Genomic DNA, 20,271 nt, shown 5'->3' on the forward strand with positions numbered 1-20,271 from the left:
GGATGATAGAGTTCAAGTTTAACCAATATATATTTATTTGACATTTATTCAGTACAACAAGAAGATAAAAGGAAGCTGTATGGCTGTGTGGATCAAAAGTGGCCAATGAATTTCAGCTTGACAAACATTACATCTGTCGTCGATAATAGGAAGATTGCAGATCGAGTATTCCTTGTTTACCTTTCCTTTAGATATTTGGAAGGTGAACTTAGCTTATTTATGTATAATTGTCTTTCTTGTACATAACTGATGTTTCTGAAATGATTTTATGACTTAAATTTGTACTAAAAGTATATTTTTGATTTCCGTATAATGTGTAGAATAAGACATGCAGTGCTAATGCTATTATTGGTTTCCGAACTTAGAAGAGGCCATTTCTCGAGAAATTGAGCGCAGCAGTTTGGAAAATAATTTAAAAAGACTCAACTAATTATAATTTTGTTATTGTTTCATTCTTTAGCATCTTTTTCCAATTAGCCACGAATATATTCTTGGTGCCGTCAAACCGGTCGTACTACTGTAAACATTGACAAGACTGGCCAAGCTACCGTATATCGGATGGCATTATACAAATTAATTGTACAATGTATCACGTGCTATTTATGTTTTGGTGCTTCGTCTTACTGCCCAATTAAGGGCCATGTGTAGCGTGTTCCGAGTTGACTGACATCGGAACGAGCATAGAAATTTTCAAGAATATCTCTTGGCAGCTCATTGAAGCTTTCCACAAATGAAATGTAGATAAAAGGATAAATTTAAAATTTCATTTCAGGTTAATAAATATGGTATTTTAGAGAAGGTCATAACATCAGAAATAACAAATTAGCAAATAAAATATACTCCTTGTCATAGGTTTTGCTCATAGCAATTGCAAACAACTTATTTTATTGCCTGCAAAAAAAAGAAAAGAATTCTCCAGAGAGCATTTTGTGCACAGTGTATATATTTTTGGGGGTTCATTAATGAAACAGTCACTAGAGAATATAACCAGATTGTTCTTGGGGCATAATTTACAAATGTATGTGGTGTATTTAAGGAAACTGGGGGGGGGGGGGGGAATGTGCCTTAACCAAATCAGAATTTACAGGTTTAATTACTCAGTATTTACAATTATGAGTATATGTCCAATCCTAAAGCTAAATTTTGTGTAAAGCTTGTTTTTATTCATGTGAAAGTGAAAAACAAAAGGGATTGATAATGTCTGCCCTCTTACTTTTCAAAAGAAATCTGTAAGGACAATGTAACAGGACAATCCAGGTATTGGTTCCTTTTAAATGCTTACCTGTATGAGAATTTGTTTAAACTAATTCATCTAAAAATATTGGTTTTATGACTAAGTTTACATAAAATATTTATTTTTCTATATATTTTCTATGAAAAGTTAAATACTGTACTGTATATAATTTTTATTTATTTATTTTGCATTTTTTTTGCATAGTTGGATTGTGCTGACATTTTTTGTCAACAATATTAACATATTTTTTAAACAGAGTAAAATAATGATAAAATCACAGACAAATGAAGATGTCTATACAGGTTGTAAGGATGCTGCAACAGCCTGAGCTGTGAGTAACCTTCCAAACTTATGTTGAGGGAGTGTCTTATTCTTCATACAGAAAACAATCACATCTCATCTGTGAAGATACAAGTATAAATTTGTATTAATCTTATTTACTACTACATTAATTTCATATCCAAAGGTATCAAGCAGGTTTTATACTATTTTGTAGCAATAACAATAAAAACAAACTGCTGGTTACTGGTAGAACTACCAGGTGCTCAAGGGAGAGAACTGATGCATTTCCGGTTAAAGATGAGATGGAGGGTATGTTATAATGAAACGAAGATAAGTACCAAAATATTCTTGGCACATTTTGTATTTAGATGCATAAATAAAACCTCTTCTGTGTGAAACTCTCCATGTTCACACATTTTTAGGATTTTTCATGAAAATGTTCTCTGAGCCATATCAAATTCTTACCAATAACTTATAGTTTCAAAGAAAAGCCAAATGGTTTGCTTTGCGCAGGTTATGACAAAAAATGTTCCTGCTATTCACGAAATTATCCAATCAAAGTTAAAAGAATGGGAGCCCCATAAAGAAGGGTACCCTCTGTGTACAAAAATAGTAAGATGGTGGCACTCGGCTTGACTGAAGTAGTTACGTAGTTGTCGCTCATTGAAGTCATGTTGATTTAGACTGACTTTACTTACTCTGATGTCTTTTTTCAAATAAATTCAAATTCTCTCTCAAGCAAATGGACATGTTATCAAGTTCTGTTGACCTGGTCTTGGTAAACACTGATGAAAACTACTAAGAAGCACTAAGAGGATCTAAGTGCTAGACATTGGGCAATGTAAAACATTAAATTACACAAGAAAACATAAATGGTACTAAAATTAATCAATGGGCACTAAGAACAATGTAAAGCATTAACAGAGATCTCGGAAACGCTTAATTACGCGTATTTCGACACCAATTTTTGACCTGGGACGCAGAAGATCACTGAGGCAGGAGTCCTCTGTATGCATGTAATAGGTGTGCGGCAAAATTCAAAGACTTGCCAGTCCTGCTTCAGCCACCTGCTTTGTTGGAAAATGTGTTGATCAGTTAGCTGAGCTGATATTTACAATGACAGATTTCAGTGACTGAAAGACCCCTTGATGTACATACATGTTGCCATTATAAGAATACATCAAGAAGAACATGATGCAATAGCTGGGTGGCAAGTTCAAAGGCTTTGATTGGCTACTTATATTTACAGTGATTGAATTCAGAGTCAGAAAGACCCAGAGATGTACATGCGGTCATTTATAAAAGTACATAAAATAAACAACTTTAGTTTTCGTTATTGTGTTCATTTCTGATTGTATCAGAATAAGTAGTGCATGTGACCTCATAATAAAGACATGTTGAGACTTAGACAAAATGCCATTCATAAATTTGGATAAGTATTTTGGGGTTAAACGGCAAACTTACGAAGATTCTAATGAGATTCAGAAGAGGGCTAAAGCTGCTAGAATTGATAGTTCAGATAGGACAGTAGCTAAGTGTAAGAAAATGTTTCATGCCTAACTTAGTGTTTAGAATTTAGAATAAGTCCTTACTTGGATTGACAAAATTCAGTATCACTCTGATGGACGAACAAGAGCTATTTAAGAGGTACATTGACTGACCATACTTTTTTTAAAATTCCCCTCGCCTTAGCCTGGTTAGTTCTAGTCTTGTAGTTAAATGTATTCATCAAGACATCAGTAGCTAGGCCTAGTTTTGGTATCAGTTACGTTGACAAACAAACTCTTGCCCATTCACAAGCATATGTTTTTATAGCTGATTAACCATTAACCCTTTTCCGAGTAAGGTAGCAATTATCAATTTCCTGCATAATATTCTTTGATGTTAAAACATACAATCGTGTTTTAAGATCAGAATCAGTGATCTGGACATATATTAACTGCCTCTTGTACACTATTTCATCATAAAATTAGTTTGAAACTGTAAGTGAACCAGTAGGCCCAATGGGAAATGATGGCGGACTTCGCTAAGTCTGGGATGTACCAGTTTATTAGATTGTCTCTTTTCATAAATCATCAGGCAAATATTTTTAGAAAAATATACAAATCATTGAAAGCAAAGCTAAGGTATTATTTTATTAAAGATTTAACTTTAAAATGCAAATTAGGTAGGTCAGAAGCGTATGGGACAATGCTATGTTGTGGAATTCACAAGATGCACTTTAAGGTCTAAGTTGTTTTTCGACTTGACACCTATTTGTGAAAATAGTGGGAAAAAACACCAAATCAGATACTATTTACTATTTAACCATTACCTAAAATTAATACAAGGATGTAGACAAATAAATAAACCATAAATTTGCAATCCTATCAATGGACTGTTGTAATGAAGCTATATTAAAGTGAGTGATTACATTATAAAAACCTCTCCATCTAAAAATAGATGCACTTGCATCTGTTGATTCTGTAGGAAAGAAGGAACTGCAACTTTTGCTGGTGGGAGTCAACTACTATTTTTACCAAAATGGGAGTCCTGGACTCCTAGTTCTAAAATCCTAGCGAGACCTCTGATTAAATTACCCAAGAAAACGCAGATGGTGTTAAAATAAATCAGTAAATATTGTTAACACAGATTATAACAGATACAAACATATTTTGAGCATAAGTAAAGACAACTCTGTCAGTGCTATGCTCTAGGAGTAAATGTATGCCTACTATTTTATGAAAAGGAGATAATCATCATTATCATCATCAACATCATCATCACCACCACGAGATGTAGCAGCAGTAAAACAAAACATGAATTATGTCAGAATATTGTTAACGACTTTTTGCAAGAGCTTACTGTATGCCTATTACCCTACATCATTTTCCAAGTACAAAATTATTCATCATAACAAATTCTGCCATTTAACACCTTAAAAGAAGACAATGGAGTCTACCTTTTCTTTAAAATATATAAATATAATTAAAAAAATTGATGTCTCAAGAGACTCTCAGAAGCAGTAAAAGGTGTAATTTGGTACCGTTAACTTTTTAAAACTATTGAACCTAAAAACATGCATAGTTGCAATCGATGATTAACTATTGTCAGATTATGGAATGTAACAATATACCAGTTTCACAAATCGAGTTCTTGTTGTTTCATCATATACATGTATTTGTAATCATTGTTTCAGGCCTGAGGTGACAGTCATTTCCTACCTCAGAGGATGTTCATTAAAAACCTGTTCATTTGTATGATTCATAATATTGCATTGTCTTTAGTGGAAAAGAAAAAAGGCCTATTCAAATCCTGATTATTCATTGACAGATTTTAACTTATCATTAATAACATCAATGTTTTAAAAAAATGTAAAAATAAAATGCATTCTACTGTTACCATTGAAAAGTAAAGAGAAATATGTTTCCGATTGAAATAAGTAAATAACTGCCTGTTTTTGTAATCTCTGAAATTAACAAAAATTGTCATCGTCTCATGCCTAAAGAGGCTGCAACAGTCAATGGTGTTCTTTGATAGGCTGAGGGAACATATTGTACATTTGCTTGGCTTATGCTAACCATTACTTAAAGGATTCTCCATATTAGTTCAGACTTTTGTTGGATGTTTCAAAGGTATGTGTCTACTTAGAACAATGCGACTGGCTTCAAGGGTTAAGGATTACTAATATGGTGGTTCTTTTGAAAAATACACATACAATTGTGGTTTTAATGCATGCATGGCTATGTTTTCTGGTGGATGGACAAGTATCAAATAAAAGTCAAGTATGATAGTGCCTGTTTTTAATTCCTTATCCTACCTGTGAAGTTATCACAAAAATATGCATTTGATTTCATGACAGCACATATCGCATAAGCTATGTGGCATCATTAGGCATCTGCCCTCATCTTCAGCAATCTTCAGTAACAATATATACTAGTATTAAACAAAAAAATTTCTTGTTTAGACCTTTGCCCACAGATAAGCTGACCTCCTTTCTTCCAGGCTTTTAATTTTTTATTAATTATTCAGCTTATATGCATATATATATATATATATATATATATATATATATATATATATATATATATATATATATATATATAGAATATGAACTTTTCCAATGAGATTTCATCAGATAGTTGCCTAAAACTTGTTAAAGCATTATTTAGAGTGGCTGTTCGTGTGTTTTTGTTTTGTTTTTGAAATTTTGAATGCAACTTTAACAAATTTAGTCATACATGTAGCTGCTGTGTCTGCCCTGTGTCAGTTTATAGTGACATCTGGCACTGAGGCATCATGCCACAGATATATGGCATCATTATCCTGATATCAGGCTGACCATTCTTAACACTACACTCCTAAAGCTGAGTGCCAAGCCAGGCCACTACAAGTACCGTTTATAGAAGTCTTTGATATGACTCGGCCAAGGTTTGAATCCACATCTGAATAGTTTGATCTACCTCTTAGGCACATTGGCTCATTTTTACATCCATGAGCCCATTGGTGTAATGTTCAAAACAGCTCCATTTTTAATGTTAGGTAAACTTAATAAGTAGTAATCAGATACAGATTTTGAGTTTGACTCCCAATTTATATGATGAAATAGATGAGGTATTGTTTTTTGTCATTTCCAACTTAATTTTCTTAGCCTTTATCCTACTTTTTCAGGTCTTGTCATTATGCCAATATATTGACTCAACAATTTTTGTGAACTTACCTTTGTACCATGCTGCCTTTCAAGTCCTTTTGGAGAGCTTGGTCTTCTGAAAACACTAGACCGCCAGAAAGAGATGAACATATGGTTGTGATAGATTCCATTCTTCTTGAGTTGGAGTTTCACATCAAAGAGCTAGAAAAGGTTACCAGGGAAGAAGAACAAGAGAAGAGACGCAAAGAAACTGGAGTTGATTACAGTTGGTTGATCAGTGTTCCTCCTAAAACATATGAAATTCCTCAATTAGACCGTCTCGAAATTGAGGAATTGTGTTACAAAATCCGATCCCATGAATGTGGAAAGGTAATTTCTCTCTTTAGGGATGCCATTTTGAATGAGCCACAAGTTCAAGAATTGCCCAAAATTTTAAAAGCATGTCTGCGGCAAGTCTTTGAGTCACGTCCAAAGGAGGAATCACTTAGAGACTGGGTTGTTCGAAGGACGTCTAGTTTATCGAGTCTCAGATTGCGTCCACCATCTAGAGTATCACCATGTACTGCAGATTCTGATATTGAAAGTCAGTCCGAGGATGCACCGATACAAAACACTAACCATGAAAGGTCTGTCAGTTTTCCCTCACTATACAGTGTAAATTCTCTGCCAATTTGAGAATCACAGCAGTTGAGACAGCCCTGATAAATATATGTTTGTGTTCGGTATTATATATTTATATATCTATCAGTCGGAGCTTTTGTAGACAAATGATCTAAAGTATTTAGTGCCAAGTCATTTAACTGTGTAAATTTGGAGGCATTTTACTTTGAAATCTTATATTATGCATTTGCTAAATTAATGATGTCTAAAATGTTGTAATATTGTTTTTATTAAACATGCAAGCTAGTTTTTGCAAGATTATAATGTGTGGAATCTTTCAATTGGTCAAGCAAGTTAGGGCTTTCAGTTACCATATTTGTTCCTTTGTAAACCAAATTTCAAGAAATTGAAAACCGCAAAAGAACATTTGATCAGACATTGAACTTTTTCTTCTAAGTTTCTATCTGTAAGTACCACTTGTAACCAGACAACAGACAACCTTTGTATTTCTACTGGGAAAGCAGTAATAAATGTTCAGCTATTTCTTCCATGAATGTGAAGTAAATTTGATAAATTCTGCTAAAATATGTGTAATACAGTGTACTGAGTCATTAAATGATACAACACTCATTATAATACTGTCTGTGGGAGCCATGGAGTATATCACCTTATAGTGAAATGACTTTATAACAAAGTGCACTACTCAGATAATTTACTACTAAATTATAGAAAGCTTGCCAGTAGCTTCTTGTGAGTCGGTGGTTCTTTCTGGTGTTTTCCCTGGTTCTTCCTCCACTATTAATACTGGCCGCCATATATAGCCTATCGTATGCTGAACAAATGGCATTAAACCCAACAACAACAACAACTAAATTATAAAGAGGAATCCTTGTCCAAACCAGCCTTATCAAAGATACTGCATTATAATGCAGAGCCCTATAGAGAGGGTGTGCTGTACTTCATTCTTGTTTTATTATAATGGATAGCCCTACAGAGATTGTATTCTGTACTTCATTGTTGTTGCATTATAATGCAGATCCCTGTGGAGAGGGTGTGCTGTACTTCATTGTGGTTGTATTGTAATACAGAGCCCTATAGAGACTGTGTTCTGTACTTCATTGCTGTTGCATTATAATGCAGATCCCAGTAGAGAGGGTGTGCTGTACTTCATTGTTGTTTTATTGTAATACAGAGCCATAATGAGAAGGTGTGCTGTACTTCATTGTTGTATTATAATCCAGAGCCATATAGAGAGGGCGTGTAGTATTTCAGTGTTTTGTATTATAATTGAGCCATATAGAGAGGGTTTGTAGTATTTCATTGTTTTGATTTATAATTGAGCCATATAGAGAGGGTTTGTAGTACATGATTTTTTAAAATTATAATCCAGAGCCATATAGAGAGGGTGTGTAGGACTTCATTGTTGTTAAATTAAAATCCAGAACCCTATAGAAGGTATACTGTACTTCATTGTTGTTAGACGTCCCTGATCAGGACTATTATTGAGGACAGTGCAGAAAAAAGTTCAGGGACAAGTTACTTTGTTATAGAGACACTCTGATGTGTTCTCCTTCTAAAAATATCTTGTATAGGGCATATTTTTCCAGTTTTTGTTTTATTAGTGGGAATATTTTGTTTATAAAAGAATTTTGTACTGATGAGATATCATAGTTGCCCTGGTTAAGAAATGGCATGCATATGCACCATGTTTCCCAGATAATGAAGTTAGGTTTTTAAAACAGCATTTAATTGATGTCACTTGCTCTCTTCCCACTTGATACATTTCTGCTTTCAGAAATCGATGAAAGTTATGCATTTGTAAAAAAATTTCTGTGGCAGAAAGCAAGAAAGACTAACAGCCATGTTTTGTTTAACCTGCATTGCAATTACTAAGCAGTTTAACCTATGCCAGTGGTTTTATTGTAATTCAGGTGATAATGGTCAAGGGACAACACTCTCTATACGTGCATTTAAGGGTATTATTTCTGTCACAGAAAACACACAAAAATATTTTATTTTGTATTTTAAGTAAAAGGAAACATGAAAAAATGTAATGAATAAGAAGATATTTTAATTTTTTTTTTGAATACATATAAATTGTGAATCTGCAAAAAGAGACTGGTGGCAGGGAGAGGTGTGGGCCTCCAGACTGTTGCATTACCTAATAATTCATATTGCATGGTATTCTGTTTTTTCATGAATTCATTTATTGCATTCCATTAGTCCTCAGATTTCAAAAATATAATTGCATTGTGATTTATCATAAACATATTTATATAATTTTAAACTTAAAATTAGCTGCAATTATGTACATCTAGTCAGTTGCATTAGATCAAAACCATAAAGAGTCATTTTTAACACATACAAGTGTATTAAAGTTTGTGTATTAGATATTTTAAATGTTAAACCTTCAATTTTAAAACTGGTAGTTTTTGTTTTATACTTTAGAAAAAAGTTTATCTTTTATGTTCATCACTCAGTTTTGAAAATATGTAAGTTGTAGTATAAGGTCAGTATTTGCATTTTTCTGAGACCAATTTAATGTATTTATCTTGATTAAATATGTTTTATTTTTAAAAATTCATTATATTAGTTATTTTTAAGAAATGTGTGATTAATTAAAAATTGTAATTGTAGATGATTATCAGTGTTCACCACAAGGTCTTTTAGTGTAGTGACCATTGCCATTAGTAGTACTAATATACATGAAGTTACAGATATTATCATAAATTAGGCTAGGCAGACTCTTCAATTTTTCCATGATGAAAACGCATTCCCAAGCCATGCACAGGAGTCAAGACTTAAGGGGAGATAGGAGACATGAAATTATTATACCAAGTACCAGTGTGGTATATTGAGCCCATGATCACATATTTCCTGTAATTATTTATGTCAGAGGTCTCAGTTTTTGAAAATGCAATTCATGTAAGTTACCTAACAAATATGTTTTTGACTCGTACATATATACAGTAAAGTCTTTCTACCATGTCCTAAATGTGACCACTTCCAAATAGGAGCCACCATCAGTCAAAATAAAATTTCAAGTAGATAATTACAAAGGTCTTTGATATCAGATCATAATTCCCGTATATACTCGTGTATAATTCTATATCTATATAGTTCGTTCAACTGATTACTCCTAGTAAATTGCATAAACCCAGATCTGCCAGTGCATTATGTGATGCCAGATCTGGGTCACTACAGTTTGCCGCTGGGCTCAACTTATAATTTTTGGCTTCATAGCATCAGTAAAACTTCACACAAAGTTTGGTTATTATTCCAGTACTTTTCTTTTCAAGAAAAGGCGGGGATTAATTGATGATACCTATTTGCTTAAAATTGTATATGCTTAAAATTGCACAGCTCAACTGACATCATTCATGGTAGAGACTTCAAACTATGTGACATGTTTTCGGATGTACCATTAATGTGCACAATAGTCTGTCCCTTACCCCACACCAGAGACTTGTCCCTTAAGAATGGGACACAACAGGATCATGGAGTTACAGTTCATTTGCAATTCATTTGTTTGTGATGCCTCATGCTTTGTTCTGGCAGGTGAGACAGGCATTTTTGAACATCTGGTGTTATGTGCCAAGTGCCAAGTGCCTGAAATGAGGTGCCTGTTTGAATTTTTTAAATTATATTTGTACTTGAATAATGCACACCTAATAGCAAACATTGGTATTACATATTATACTGGCAGATCTGGGTCTATAATACTGATTCTTCAGGACACTTTTGGTGAACAGTATGGACCCATACCGGGCTCTTGCATGATGTGACCCATAGGGTTTGTGTTGTTTTCTTTAAGCAACTTATGGTGAAAAGTGTTGACCTTGATCATCACTTGCATTATGTGAAGGCAGATCACGGTCTGTTATATTTTTCAGGTAATTTCATGTGGACAGCATGAAACCCATATCTACTCCTGCATTATGTGAAGGAAGATCAGGGTCTGTCCTCTTGATTTCAGGCAACTTCTGGTGAACAGTATGGACCCTTATCTACTATTACATTATGTGAAGGAAGATCAAGGTTTATGGTATTGGTTCTTCTGGCAGTGAAAAGCGTATACCTTGTCCAATAAGTCAGTCCACAAACCTGTATTAGTATGTTGGTGAATATTGGACTAATGTATACACTGGTCTGTTCTGAAGGTAGATATAGGTCTGCAGCATTGATTCTTAAATAAGTCTACATTTTTTATTCTTAAATAGGTCCACTGCATTGATTCTTTGGGTAATTTATGGCAAATATTGTGGACCCTGGACTACTTTTGCATTTTGTAAAAATAGACCTGGATCCGTGTTGTTTGCAGATGGATATTAGTTGAGCATGGTAAGTGTAATGCTGGTCAGCTATGAACCTATATTTACCATTATCTCTGAAATGTATCAGTTATTCACTGTTGTATATTTATATGTAATTGAGAGGTCAGAAAGGTCCTTCAGTACTACTAATCATATGTATGAGATTTTGTGATAAAGTTTGCAACTGCCAAGTTTTTTTGAAAGTTGCATTTTAGTTGTAAAGGTCTATAAATGTTGAGATTTTACTGAAGAAAATTGCTTGTAGATTTGTAATATCAGTTATGGAGCATATATTAACTGGTCTCACATTGTGATACGAAATTATTTTCCATTCACTTACTCTCCCATTTGTTTGTACCTGACCTGCTGATATAAATAACAAAAAGTATTAGGAATATAAAAAATGCACAAAACTTTTCGAACTGACTGATGACAACACTGTCAGCTTTTTGGCATTTCAAACCAAGCAGAAGTTCTTTAGTAATAGTGTCACCATATCTGCATGGACAAGTCTAAGCTTTTAGACATCATATGTCAAGTAGTTCACCATTTTCAATAAGCTCTAAGTAATTCTGTAAATTTCCATAACTTATCCTAGTTGTAAGTGAGAAAAATATAGAGACATTTTTTTATTGATATAATTTCAGTCCTTCAACAGTCTTGAGTTTGGAATACTCATTAAAAAAATTAGCACCTGACTCTTTGGTGTGAAATTGGAAGTACACGTTTAAAACACATGCAAATCCAGAAAATGCCATTGCTCATATCCTTTCCTCTACACAGAAGCTGACATCCAGGATTCATCTATACTGATAAATATAGGTTTAATCATGAGCACTCGGAAATTTAAAGCGATTGAATGTTTAATGTCATGGTATTTCCATTTGTTTAATATGGGACCTGAATTAGTACCATGAGTCCTACAAGAGTTACACCTTTCATTGGTTGTTTTTGTTGTTTAGAAATATTTAAAATACACATTGGAAATATTGGATGCAGGCAGCAATTTTTTTTTCTTCTAGAAATTGGTAAAGGACAGTGAGCGGTCAGTGTGGTTGTTTGCATCAGCAGTTTCTGTTTGGTTTGAAACATGAACAGGTTGACAGCATTATGGGCCACCTGGCAACAGTCAGATTATAAGTTATAAATTGATGAATGAAATGACTGTGTTTTGTTTTTATTTTCTTTAAGCTTTTCTTTTTTAAAATCAGTTTACAAACAAATTGGAGGGTAAGCAAAGTAAATATATTTTAATATGTTTGTCATTTTTTGTACACTTTGTTAAAAATATTTATATTTACAAATAAAGCAAAAGTATATTAATTATAATTTTAGCTTATTATTTGCAAAGAATATTTAAAAACTTTTTTGTGAAAAACATTCTTTCGGCAAAAGATTTGAATGCAAAACTTATTGTTTTTCTTTTTAGTATGGTTGTGTCAGAAATTTTAGAGTAGATAAGTTTTATGTCCAGGGGAGTTTAGTCTTCATGGTTGAAAGTTAGATAGTAAATATTCAAATGATGAATTTATTTACTGCCTTGTAAATGCCAAAGAGTAGTAGAGAAGTATTCAAGTATCGTACATTAGCAAAAGTATTCAAGTATTGTACATTAGCAAAAGCATTCAAGTATCATACATTAGCAAAAGTATTCAAGTATCATACATTAGCAAAAGTATTCAAGTATCGTACATTAGCAAAAGTATTCAAATATCATACATTAGCAAAAGTATTCAAGTATCATACATTAGCAAAAGTATTCAAGTATCATACATTAGCAAAAGTATTCAAGTATCATACATTAGCAGTGTTTTTTTTTTATAACATTGTAGTAATTTAAATTTTCTGAATTCAGTAAGTTCATCATAGTTGTGATAGGAAATTTCCGTTATTTTTTTTCTTTCATAATTATTATGCATATATCTCTTGCTAGAATATTTTTCCATTAATTTAAACAATGTTTGCAGATATATTTGTCTGGCTGTATAACATTCCAGAAAAAAATGATGTCTCTGAAAATATTGTCATTAGACCAGAAGATGTGGGATGGTTCATCATCTGATGTCCATGGCATCCATTGTACAAGTTTGTTATTGTTGCTTCTTGTAAACTCTTTGCAGGATTGCCATGAGACGTTACTAGCACATTCATTATTTGATCTAGTTGGTTTAAAACAAAAATGGTGCTGATGTGATGTCCAGTATGGCCACTATGGTAGCCATCATGACAATCTTTTTATCGCTACTTCTCCTGAATGGATGATCATTTCAGCATGGGATTTTAATGAAAGACTTTTATGATGTCCAGTTGGTGCTAAACGAAACTGACGACAGAATACTTACCGTGGGAAGACAACTCTAGTTTAAAGGGAAACAACCCATATAATGCTAAAAGAGAGGAAAATTTCTAAAATAGCTATTATCTATTAGGCTGAACAAATGTTATAATTCAGCTTGTACCAGAGTAAGCAGACTTTAAAATTTTGGGAGATTTGAGCTTACTGCAAAAATATCATCATGTTCTAAATATAAAAGTTTAAAAATGAGGTAAAATAAAATATGGGATGTTTTGTTGAAATTGTGTTAGACTTATTTTGCAAATAAACTCCTTATTTTGTTATATTTTTTATCTCCTTTTGCACATTAAAATCATATGTAAGTTATTAAAGGTATGAAAAAAGATATCTTTAATAGGTAAACATAGATATATAGATGTGACAAAAGGAAGGGTCTGATATAATGCCTGACGAATAGAATGCATAGATAATACAGCAAAGATAGCTACATATGGTTTTGAAAATAGCTAGATTTAAAATGTTTGATGATTGTTCATTTCTTCAGTTCATGCACATGTGAAATACATAGGTACTGTGTATATTGCTGGTTGTTTTATCGTTGCATGTGAACAACTGGAGAGAGATCTTTGGGAAAAGACCTTGTACTGAAAAATTGAAACATAATCAAAATTTTACAGATGTTCACATAGCTGATTGTTAGAGAAAATGATTGCATTTTATTTCCAAACATACCTGTAATAAATTTCAGAAGCTGGCAAGTTTTGTATACTTACAAATATTGTGATTTAAAATGTAACTAGTAACAATATAGACATGGGGGTTTTACCAGAAGACTTCACGTGACGTCTTGTAGATCCTAAATGAAAATGGTGCCACATGTACATACATCCAATACGACACTATTGCAGCATATTAAAAATTCTTGTTATCCCTACTCATGTGTTTTTTTACTAAAACATTTCTTATGTTTGGTGTGTCCTAAGTGAAAACGATGTTACTTAGACTTCTAATATTATCCACCACAGTTGCCTTCTTTAAAATTGTTTTATTATTACTTTTCTTAATGAATGTTCATACCAGCATGGGATTTTACTGGAAGACTTCTTATGATGTCTAATTGGTCATAAATGAAAATAGTGCCAATATGATCTTCAACATGGCTACCACAGTGGACATCTTGACAATATTGTTATCACTGCTTCTGTATGGCTGCTCTTACCAACATTGTGTTCTCACCAGAAGTCATCTTATGATGTCTAGTTGATCCTAAATAATAAAAAAATAGGGCTAATCTGATATCCAATATGAACACCTTGGGCAACGTCCATTTAGTATATATGCAATCAGTCAGCCATTTTCAACCCGACCCAATCCCACCCATTTCATGGTGTGCCTTTTTCTACCACCTCACCACCACCACCCCATGCATAAATATGCTGGTGCTTAGTAACACCCATCCACCCTTTCACACTAACCTGTGGCCAGAAGGTCCCAGACAATGTCAGCTTGTTGGCATTTTGAATCTAAAAGTAGTTTCTTTATTAACACGGTCGCCATATTTGCATGCATGAGTCTTTGCTTTCAAGGCAACAGATGTGATCATTCACCATCTTTGATAATCTCAATAATTCCTGAAATTTTGGAGTCACATCTATTTGAACAAATGTGTACACGAGTTTCTCGTTTTTATTTGTTCCATCTTTTAATAAAAATTATTACAGCTAGACATTGCAAGTATTAGATACAGATGACACAGTTTATATTCCATTGGCCTGTTCTGGAAACAAGACAAGGACAGTGAACAGTCAGTATGCTTTATTTATATCGAGAGCTTCCATTTACTTTGAAAAACCAACAAGTTGACTGTATTAGGAACCACCAGACAACAATCGGGTTAGAAATTATAAATTGATGAATGAAATGACTAAGTTTAAGTTGTATTCATTTTTTGTATCCCTGATGCTTTTTGTGTTTTAAATTGGTAGGGGGGTACAAACAAACAGGAAGGTGTATGAATACTGTAGGTTGTATGTTGTTGGCTATGACACATGGGTTTTACTTGTAGAAGCTATAATATAGTAGGTGTTATTATCTGCATACATACTTTTATTATATTATGATAAGTATATTATAAAATTATAATTATTATATTATGATAAGTATATTATAAAATTATAATTATTATGATATTATGATAGGTGTATTATAAAATTATAATTATGTGGCTGACTGTCTGAACAAAATTATGTAAAGTTGAAGTTTTAAAGTTTCCTGCTACTCCAATTTTGTTGACATTGTGATTCGGAAAATTTATCAAATAATTCATAATGTAAGTATCTACGGCACATATTGAAACATTCCTTAGACTTCACTTTCATACAAAGATCTACGTTGGAACCCATTTCCTGATCTTTTTTTCCTATTCATCTGCTTATGTAAAGTGCATCTGTCCATAAAGGATGAAATTTAATTGTTTTTTATATATATTTATAACTGTACATATATAGTGTGCCCTTGCTATAGTGTACCTCAGTATAAAGCAGTCCCCTTTATAACACAAGTGTGGTCATGAATCCAATTTTATTATTCAATACTACTAGTGTCTTGTATAATAAACATCAGTGTAAAGTAACATCTTCTCAAAGGAGGTCCGCTTTTATGTCCCCAGTGAGCAACATTATGGCGAAGGGAGAATGGTACGTATATAATGCGATTAATCCAGAACCTCTCCTAATGAATATTTCTAGAAAAATTAGACTTTAAAGTAGAATTGAGTGCATTCTGTTGTCATTAGAAATGAATGTCTTTATATGGAATGTTTAGTATTGTTATAAAGTTCTCTTTTGAAATGTTGTAATTTTAATTCCGTTATCATTTTTGTATACACCAGTTGTTAATGTTGATGCTGAAATAAAAGAAAGTATGAGTATTCTTAGAAAGTCCTTTTTAGTTTTGCACCTCAGAACGTTTACTTTTAGTTAACATGGTTTTTTTGTTTCTTTAACAGTTCAACGAATTCACAGAATCTTTCTGCCTTTAAGTGTAGCGCTCCAAGACTTTGTTTATGTGCAGTTTTACTGATTTCATTGTTACTTGAAAATATTTAGATTCTTAATGCACGCATGTCTTGAAATAAGCTTGTTACTGTTTGCCCGTACTATGTGAATTTTTTAAAATAGAAAATTACAAAAATGAATGTTATAAGAGGAAACTCAGTGTTCAAGAGAATTAATAGTAACCTTCTTATTGTTAATTTAAAACAATTTTACTGTAAAAAGAATAGCTGATCCTGTGCTCTTTTAAGAACAGAGCAAGTTAAACTGTGTATATGTAACTAATAAAGGTCAATGGCCTATAATATTTGAAGAAAAAAATCTTTGTTTCTATTGTTAAACCAATTATAACTTTAACTGATTTTTTAGCCCATCCTTTTCAGCACATTTCGTCTGTATTTTTTGTAAACATCTTTTCAGTGTGTGTATATAATAAAGTAAAACAAATAGAAAACATCAATTTGTCTTGATCTAAAAGATATGTCTCGGTTGAAACAGTAAGTACTAGATTTCACACTTAGTTTTGGTCAGACAGTATCGAGAACACCAAGTTTAGCCTCAGATTGGCCAAATGGCAGATTTACCTTCCACGTCCCAAAACGATTCAACATGGGCGATTTTATGTCGGCACACCCAACGAAGTTCATCAGGTAGTTATCTTGTTTTTACCACATGACATGCATAAACGGCGCACATACAAATACTCATTGACTGTCGTAGATGTTGCAAGTAGACACAAATAGGCTGAACGTTATCGTCTAAAACAGCAACTGAAGTCGAAGCAGCGTTTAAACGTATTAATCACGAGGGCCCGGGCCACATGGTGGCCTGCTATGGCCACAACTGCTACAGGTTGATCCTGGCAAAGAATTTATCGGTGCAGTAACGACGCTGATGCAATTACATAGCATTAAAAGCAGATGTGGACACACAGCTATACATCGCGATCGTGCAATCGTTGAACGATTTAACCAAACACTTGCACAGCGACTTTTTGGATATAACTATGCCAAAGAATTACTGAGCGAAATGCTGAGCGTTCATGACAGATCTCGTGAATTGGTTGCGAGACTACTTCATGTGGTGACCGCGTTAAACAAAGAAATCACAAGCGGAATTAACATGAAACATGTCGATGCAATTGCGAAAAGACATATACCACGACGAAAATCGCCAGATCAGCTACAACAACCAGTGTTGAGTAGTAAAGTAGCAGTGAAGTATTTATATGAACCTGGTGAACTTGAGGGTGGTTCAGCAAGAGCAACTGATCCCGTGTGAAGTGTAAAAACACATACAGTTTTCAGCGTGGTAAGATCCATTACGCAGCCCCAATCTATGGATTATATTCAACAGCTCCTCAACATGGATTTGTACGTGAATACTTACAGGTAATTCCTGAAATCACACAGTTACCACCAGGTTGGATACGCGCCAACAAAAACGCTAACAAGAGTCACGCGCTCTGAGGAACGACGCTCTGCTACGTTCAAGACATATAAGAGACACATTTTCGCGTGTGTGGCCGGGACTGATATCGAATCTGTCCAAGGTAAATTGTCTTATGTCATTAGGAAAATATTGCCAAAACATTCTTGTTTTACAGCAGACGCAGTGATTATTTTGCCCTTGTTTCAGTAGTCATGGCAAATTCCACGTCAAGATGAAACTGGCCCCGTTTTGTTTGTCATTTCGAGCATAACCAACTGATTTTTTCTTCACAGCGTTGACGCTGTTGTTGTTTGTGACGCTGTTGGCAGCTCCAACACGTAGACAACCCTGTGTAACTGAGATATTTTTGTTACTCTGGACACAGCCAGATAAACTTAATTTGACATTGTTATCACTGAGACGAATGAATTGTCATTGTATATCCTAGAGTCCAGCACGATGGGTTTAACGACAAAGCCTCTACTGGAACCTCGACGATATCATTAAGAATGAGTTTTTATTTTGTCTCCGTTCCATGAATATCAACAAATATATTTTGTCGGCGTGTATCTGTTGGTCGATAACATAATCTGACTAGTTGATCAGGAAATATTTCCTTGTGAAGCTCAAATATTGTTTTTGCGTCATTTTCCCTTGGTCATTTCGTCCATTAACCCACCCTTGCTATGTCATGATTTGTTCATATTGTGACTAAAAAGTCAAATCAAAATATTCACATTCTATTGCACATAAAAACATGACGATGTGTCACATATAGTTTATGTTACTATTCGTTGGTCGTTCCAACGGTTCCAGGTATTTTTTGCGTAGTTTTTTCCCCACCTATATCTGGCTGCAGCCACGTCGGTTGACCCCCTCTTGCTTCTCTTTGCAACCTCTTTATAAAACGAACGTCAAAGTCACATAAATGAATGGAAATAAGATAAACTGGCATAGGTTTGGAAAGCATTTTGGTAATTGATAGCTACCTCATCACAGTTTAAAGCAAATGGTCAAAGAGGAGTAACTACAGCTAAACAAATGTAATATTTTCAAGATTTATGTACCTTCCAATAAATAGCAGGCAGGAATTTCGCGACAGTATATTACTGTTGCAATATGATTTACTGACTGGAGTTTAATCTGCGATTCCAGGTATCGCAAGATAATACTGATGCAAAGCACGAAGTCCACCCGAAAAAGTAGCCTATGTCTTGTTATGAAATGGAAAAATGACGCAACAAACTTCGCAGTCGGAATACTTAACCACTGCAGCGCATGCACTTTTACCGAGAAGTTGCGGAATAGAAAAACAAACCAAAAATCGGTACACTTGGTTGATCGAACGTATATGTTCATTTAATTAAAACACAGTTCAAAAATGTAATGAAATTTATTAATAAAAGACACGAAGATCCTTCGTTGTTAGTCTTTATAATTCTAACTGAATTCAATAAAAAAAGTTTACATTTGTATATATATATATATATATATATATATATATATATATATATATATATATATATATATATATATATATATACCTTTCCAAACATATTTCCGACCGCAAAACATATTTTAAAAAGTATATAAATAATAATGTTATTAATTAATTTTACAATCATTATTTTAATAATAATACTGGTCTCTTTATGACGTCATGCCAGTAACTATATCCGAAATAAATAAGAAATTAGTCAACTGTTTCCTGATACTAATGAAAAGCGAGCAAGCGCAATGCTGACGATGATGATTATCAAACGTCCTTTACCACGCTCATCGTGTATATGACGTTCATTTTCTGTGGGGTACAGATGACAGTGTAAAATAAAATTTATATCATGTTAAAAGTATTCATTATAAATCAATTCGAGTCTTTAATTATAATTAAATGTTCAATATGGACACGAAAATATAGTATTCATCATGCCAGATGTAAAAATAAAGAAATATTTTTGTGAACAGAACATATTGTTCCATATTCTGTGTCAAGATCAAACATTACCAGAATACAACTATTTATTATACACCTATCATATTTTGAATGTCAAGAAATAGGCCATAAGCACACAGTCATTTCATGAATTTGGAAAACGATACTCTCATTTTCCAGTTCCGCATCGTTATCCTCTCAAACAAGGCTGGAGGTACTTTTTCCTTAATGTTTACCGGTTACAACTGAACAAACGTGAACAACTATGCCGTAGCCATACTTGACATGAAAAAGAAAATAAGCAGCATTCTCTATAGCAGATCCGTATCATTAAGTTCAATAGTTTGCTCAGTCACGTTCTAAATAACTGTCACAATACCCGAGTCAATCCACACTGTAGCCTCTAGAAACGCTTTTACCTAGCCTTGGAGAGAAACTTTCAGTTATTCAGCTGTTAAAATCTTCCATGATGCAACATTTTAGAACTGCACAATAACTG

General features: G+C 33.5%; 1 protein-coding gene across 2 annotated transcripts; it reads left to right on the top strand.

Annotated features, from left to right (window-relative positions):
• The first annotated feature begins 105 nt into the window (after positions 1 to 105).
• On the top strand, positions 106 to 16,284 carry LOC149787909 (protein RD3-like). 2 transcript variants are annotated; one of them, XM_089974156.1, is made up of 2 exons: positions 106 to 202; positions 6,167 to 16,284. In XM_089974156.1, exon 2 carries the CDS (start codon positions 6,225 to 6,227, stop codon positions 6,819 to 6,821), a length of 597 nt encoding a protein of 198 aa, XP_089830282.1. In that variant the 5' UTR covers positions 106 to 202; positions 6,167 to 6,224; the 3' UTR covers positions 6,822 to 16,284. The 2 variants fall into 2 exon arrangements, with proteins under 2 accessions (XP_089830282.1, XP_089830283.1); XM_089974157.1 differs by lacking the exon at positions 106 to 202 and adding an exon at positions 1,729 to 1,825.
• The last annotated feature ends 3,987 nt before the right edge of the window (positions 16,285 to 20,271 follow it).

This window comes from Sinohyriopsis cumingii, chromosome 11 (genome assembly GCF_028554795.1).
Source record: "Sinohyriopsis cumingii isolate HCF-2022 chromosome 11, ASM2855479v2, whole genome shotgun sequence".
NCBI lineage: Eukaryota > Metazoa > Mollusca > Bivalvia > Unionida > Unionidae > Sinohyriopsis > Sinohyriopsis cumingii.

Excerpts from the sequence above, each read along its gene's own strand:
- LOC149787909 (XM_089974156.1), top strand. The coding sequence starts at position 6,225 with ATGCTGCCTTTCAAGTCCTTTTGGAGAGCTTGGTCTTCTGAAAACACT.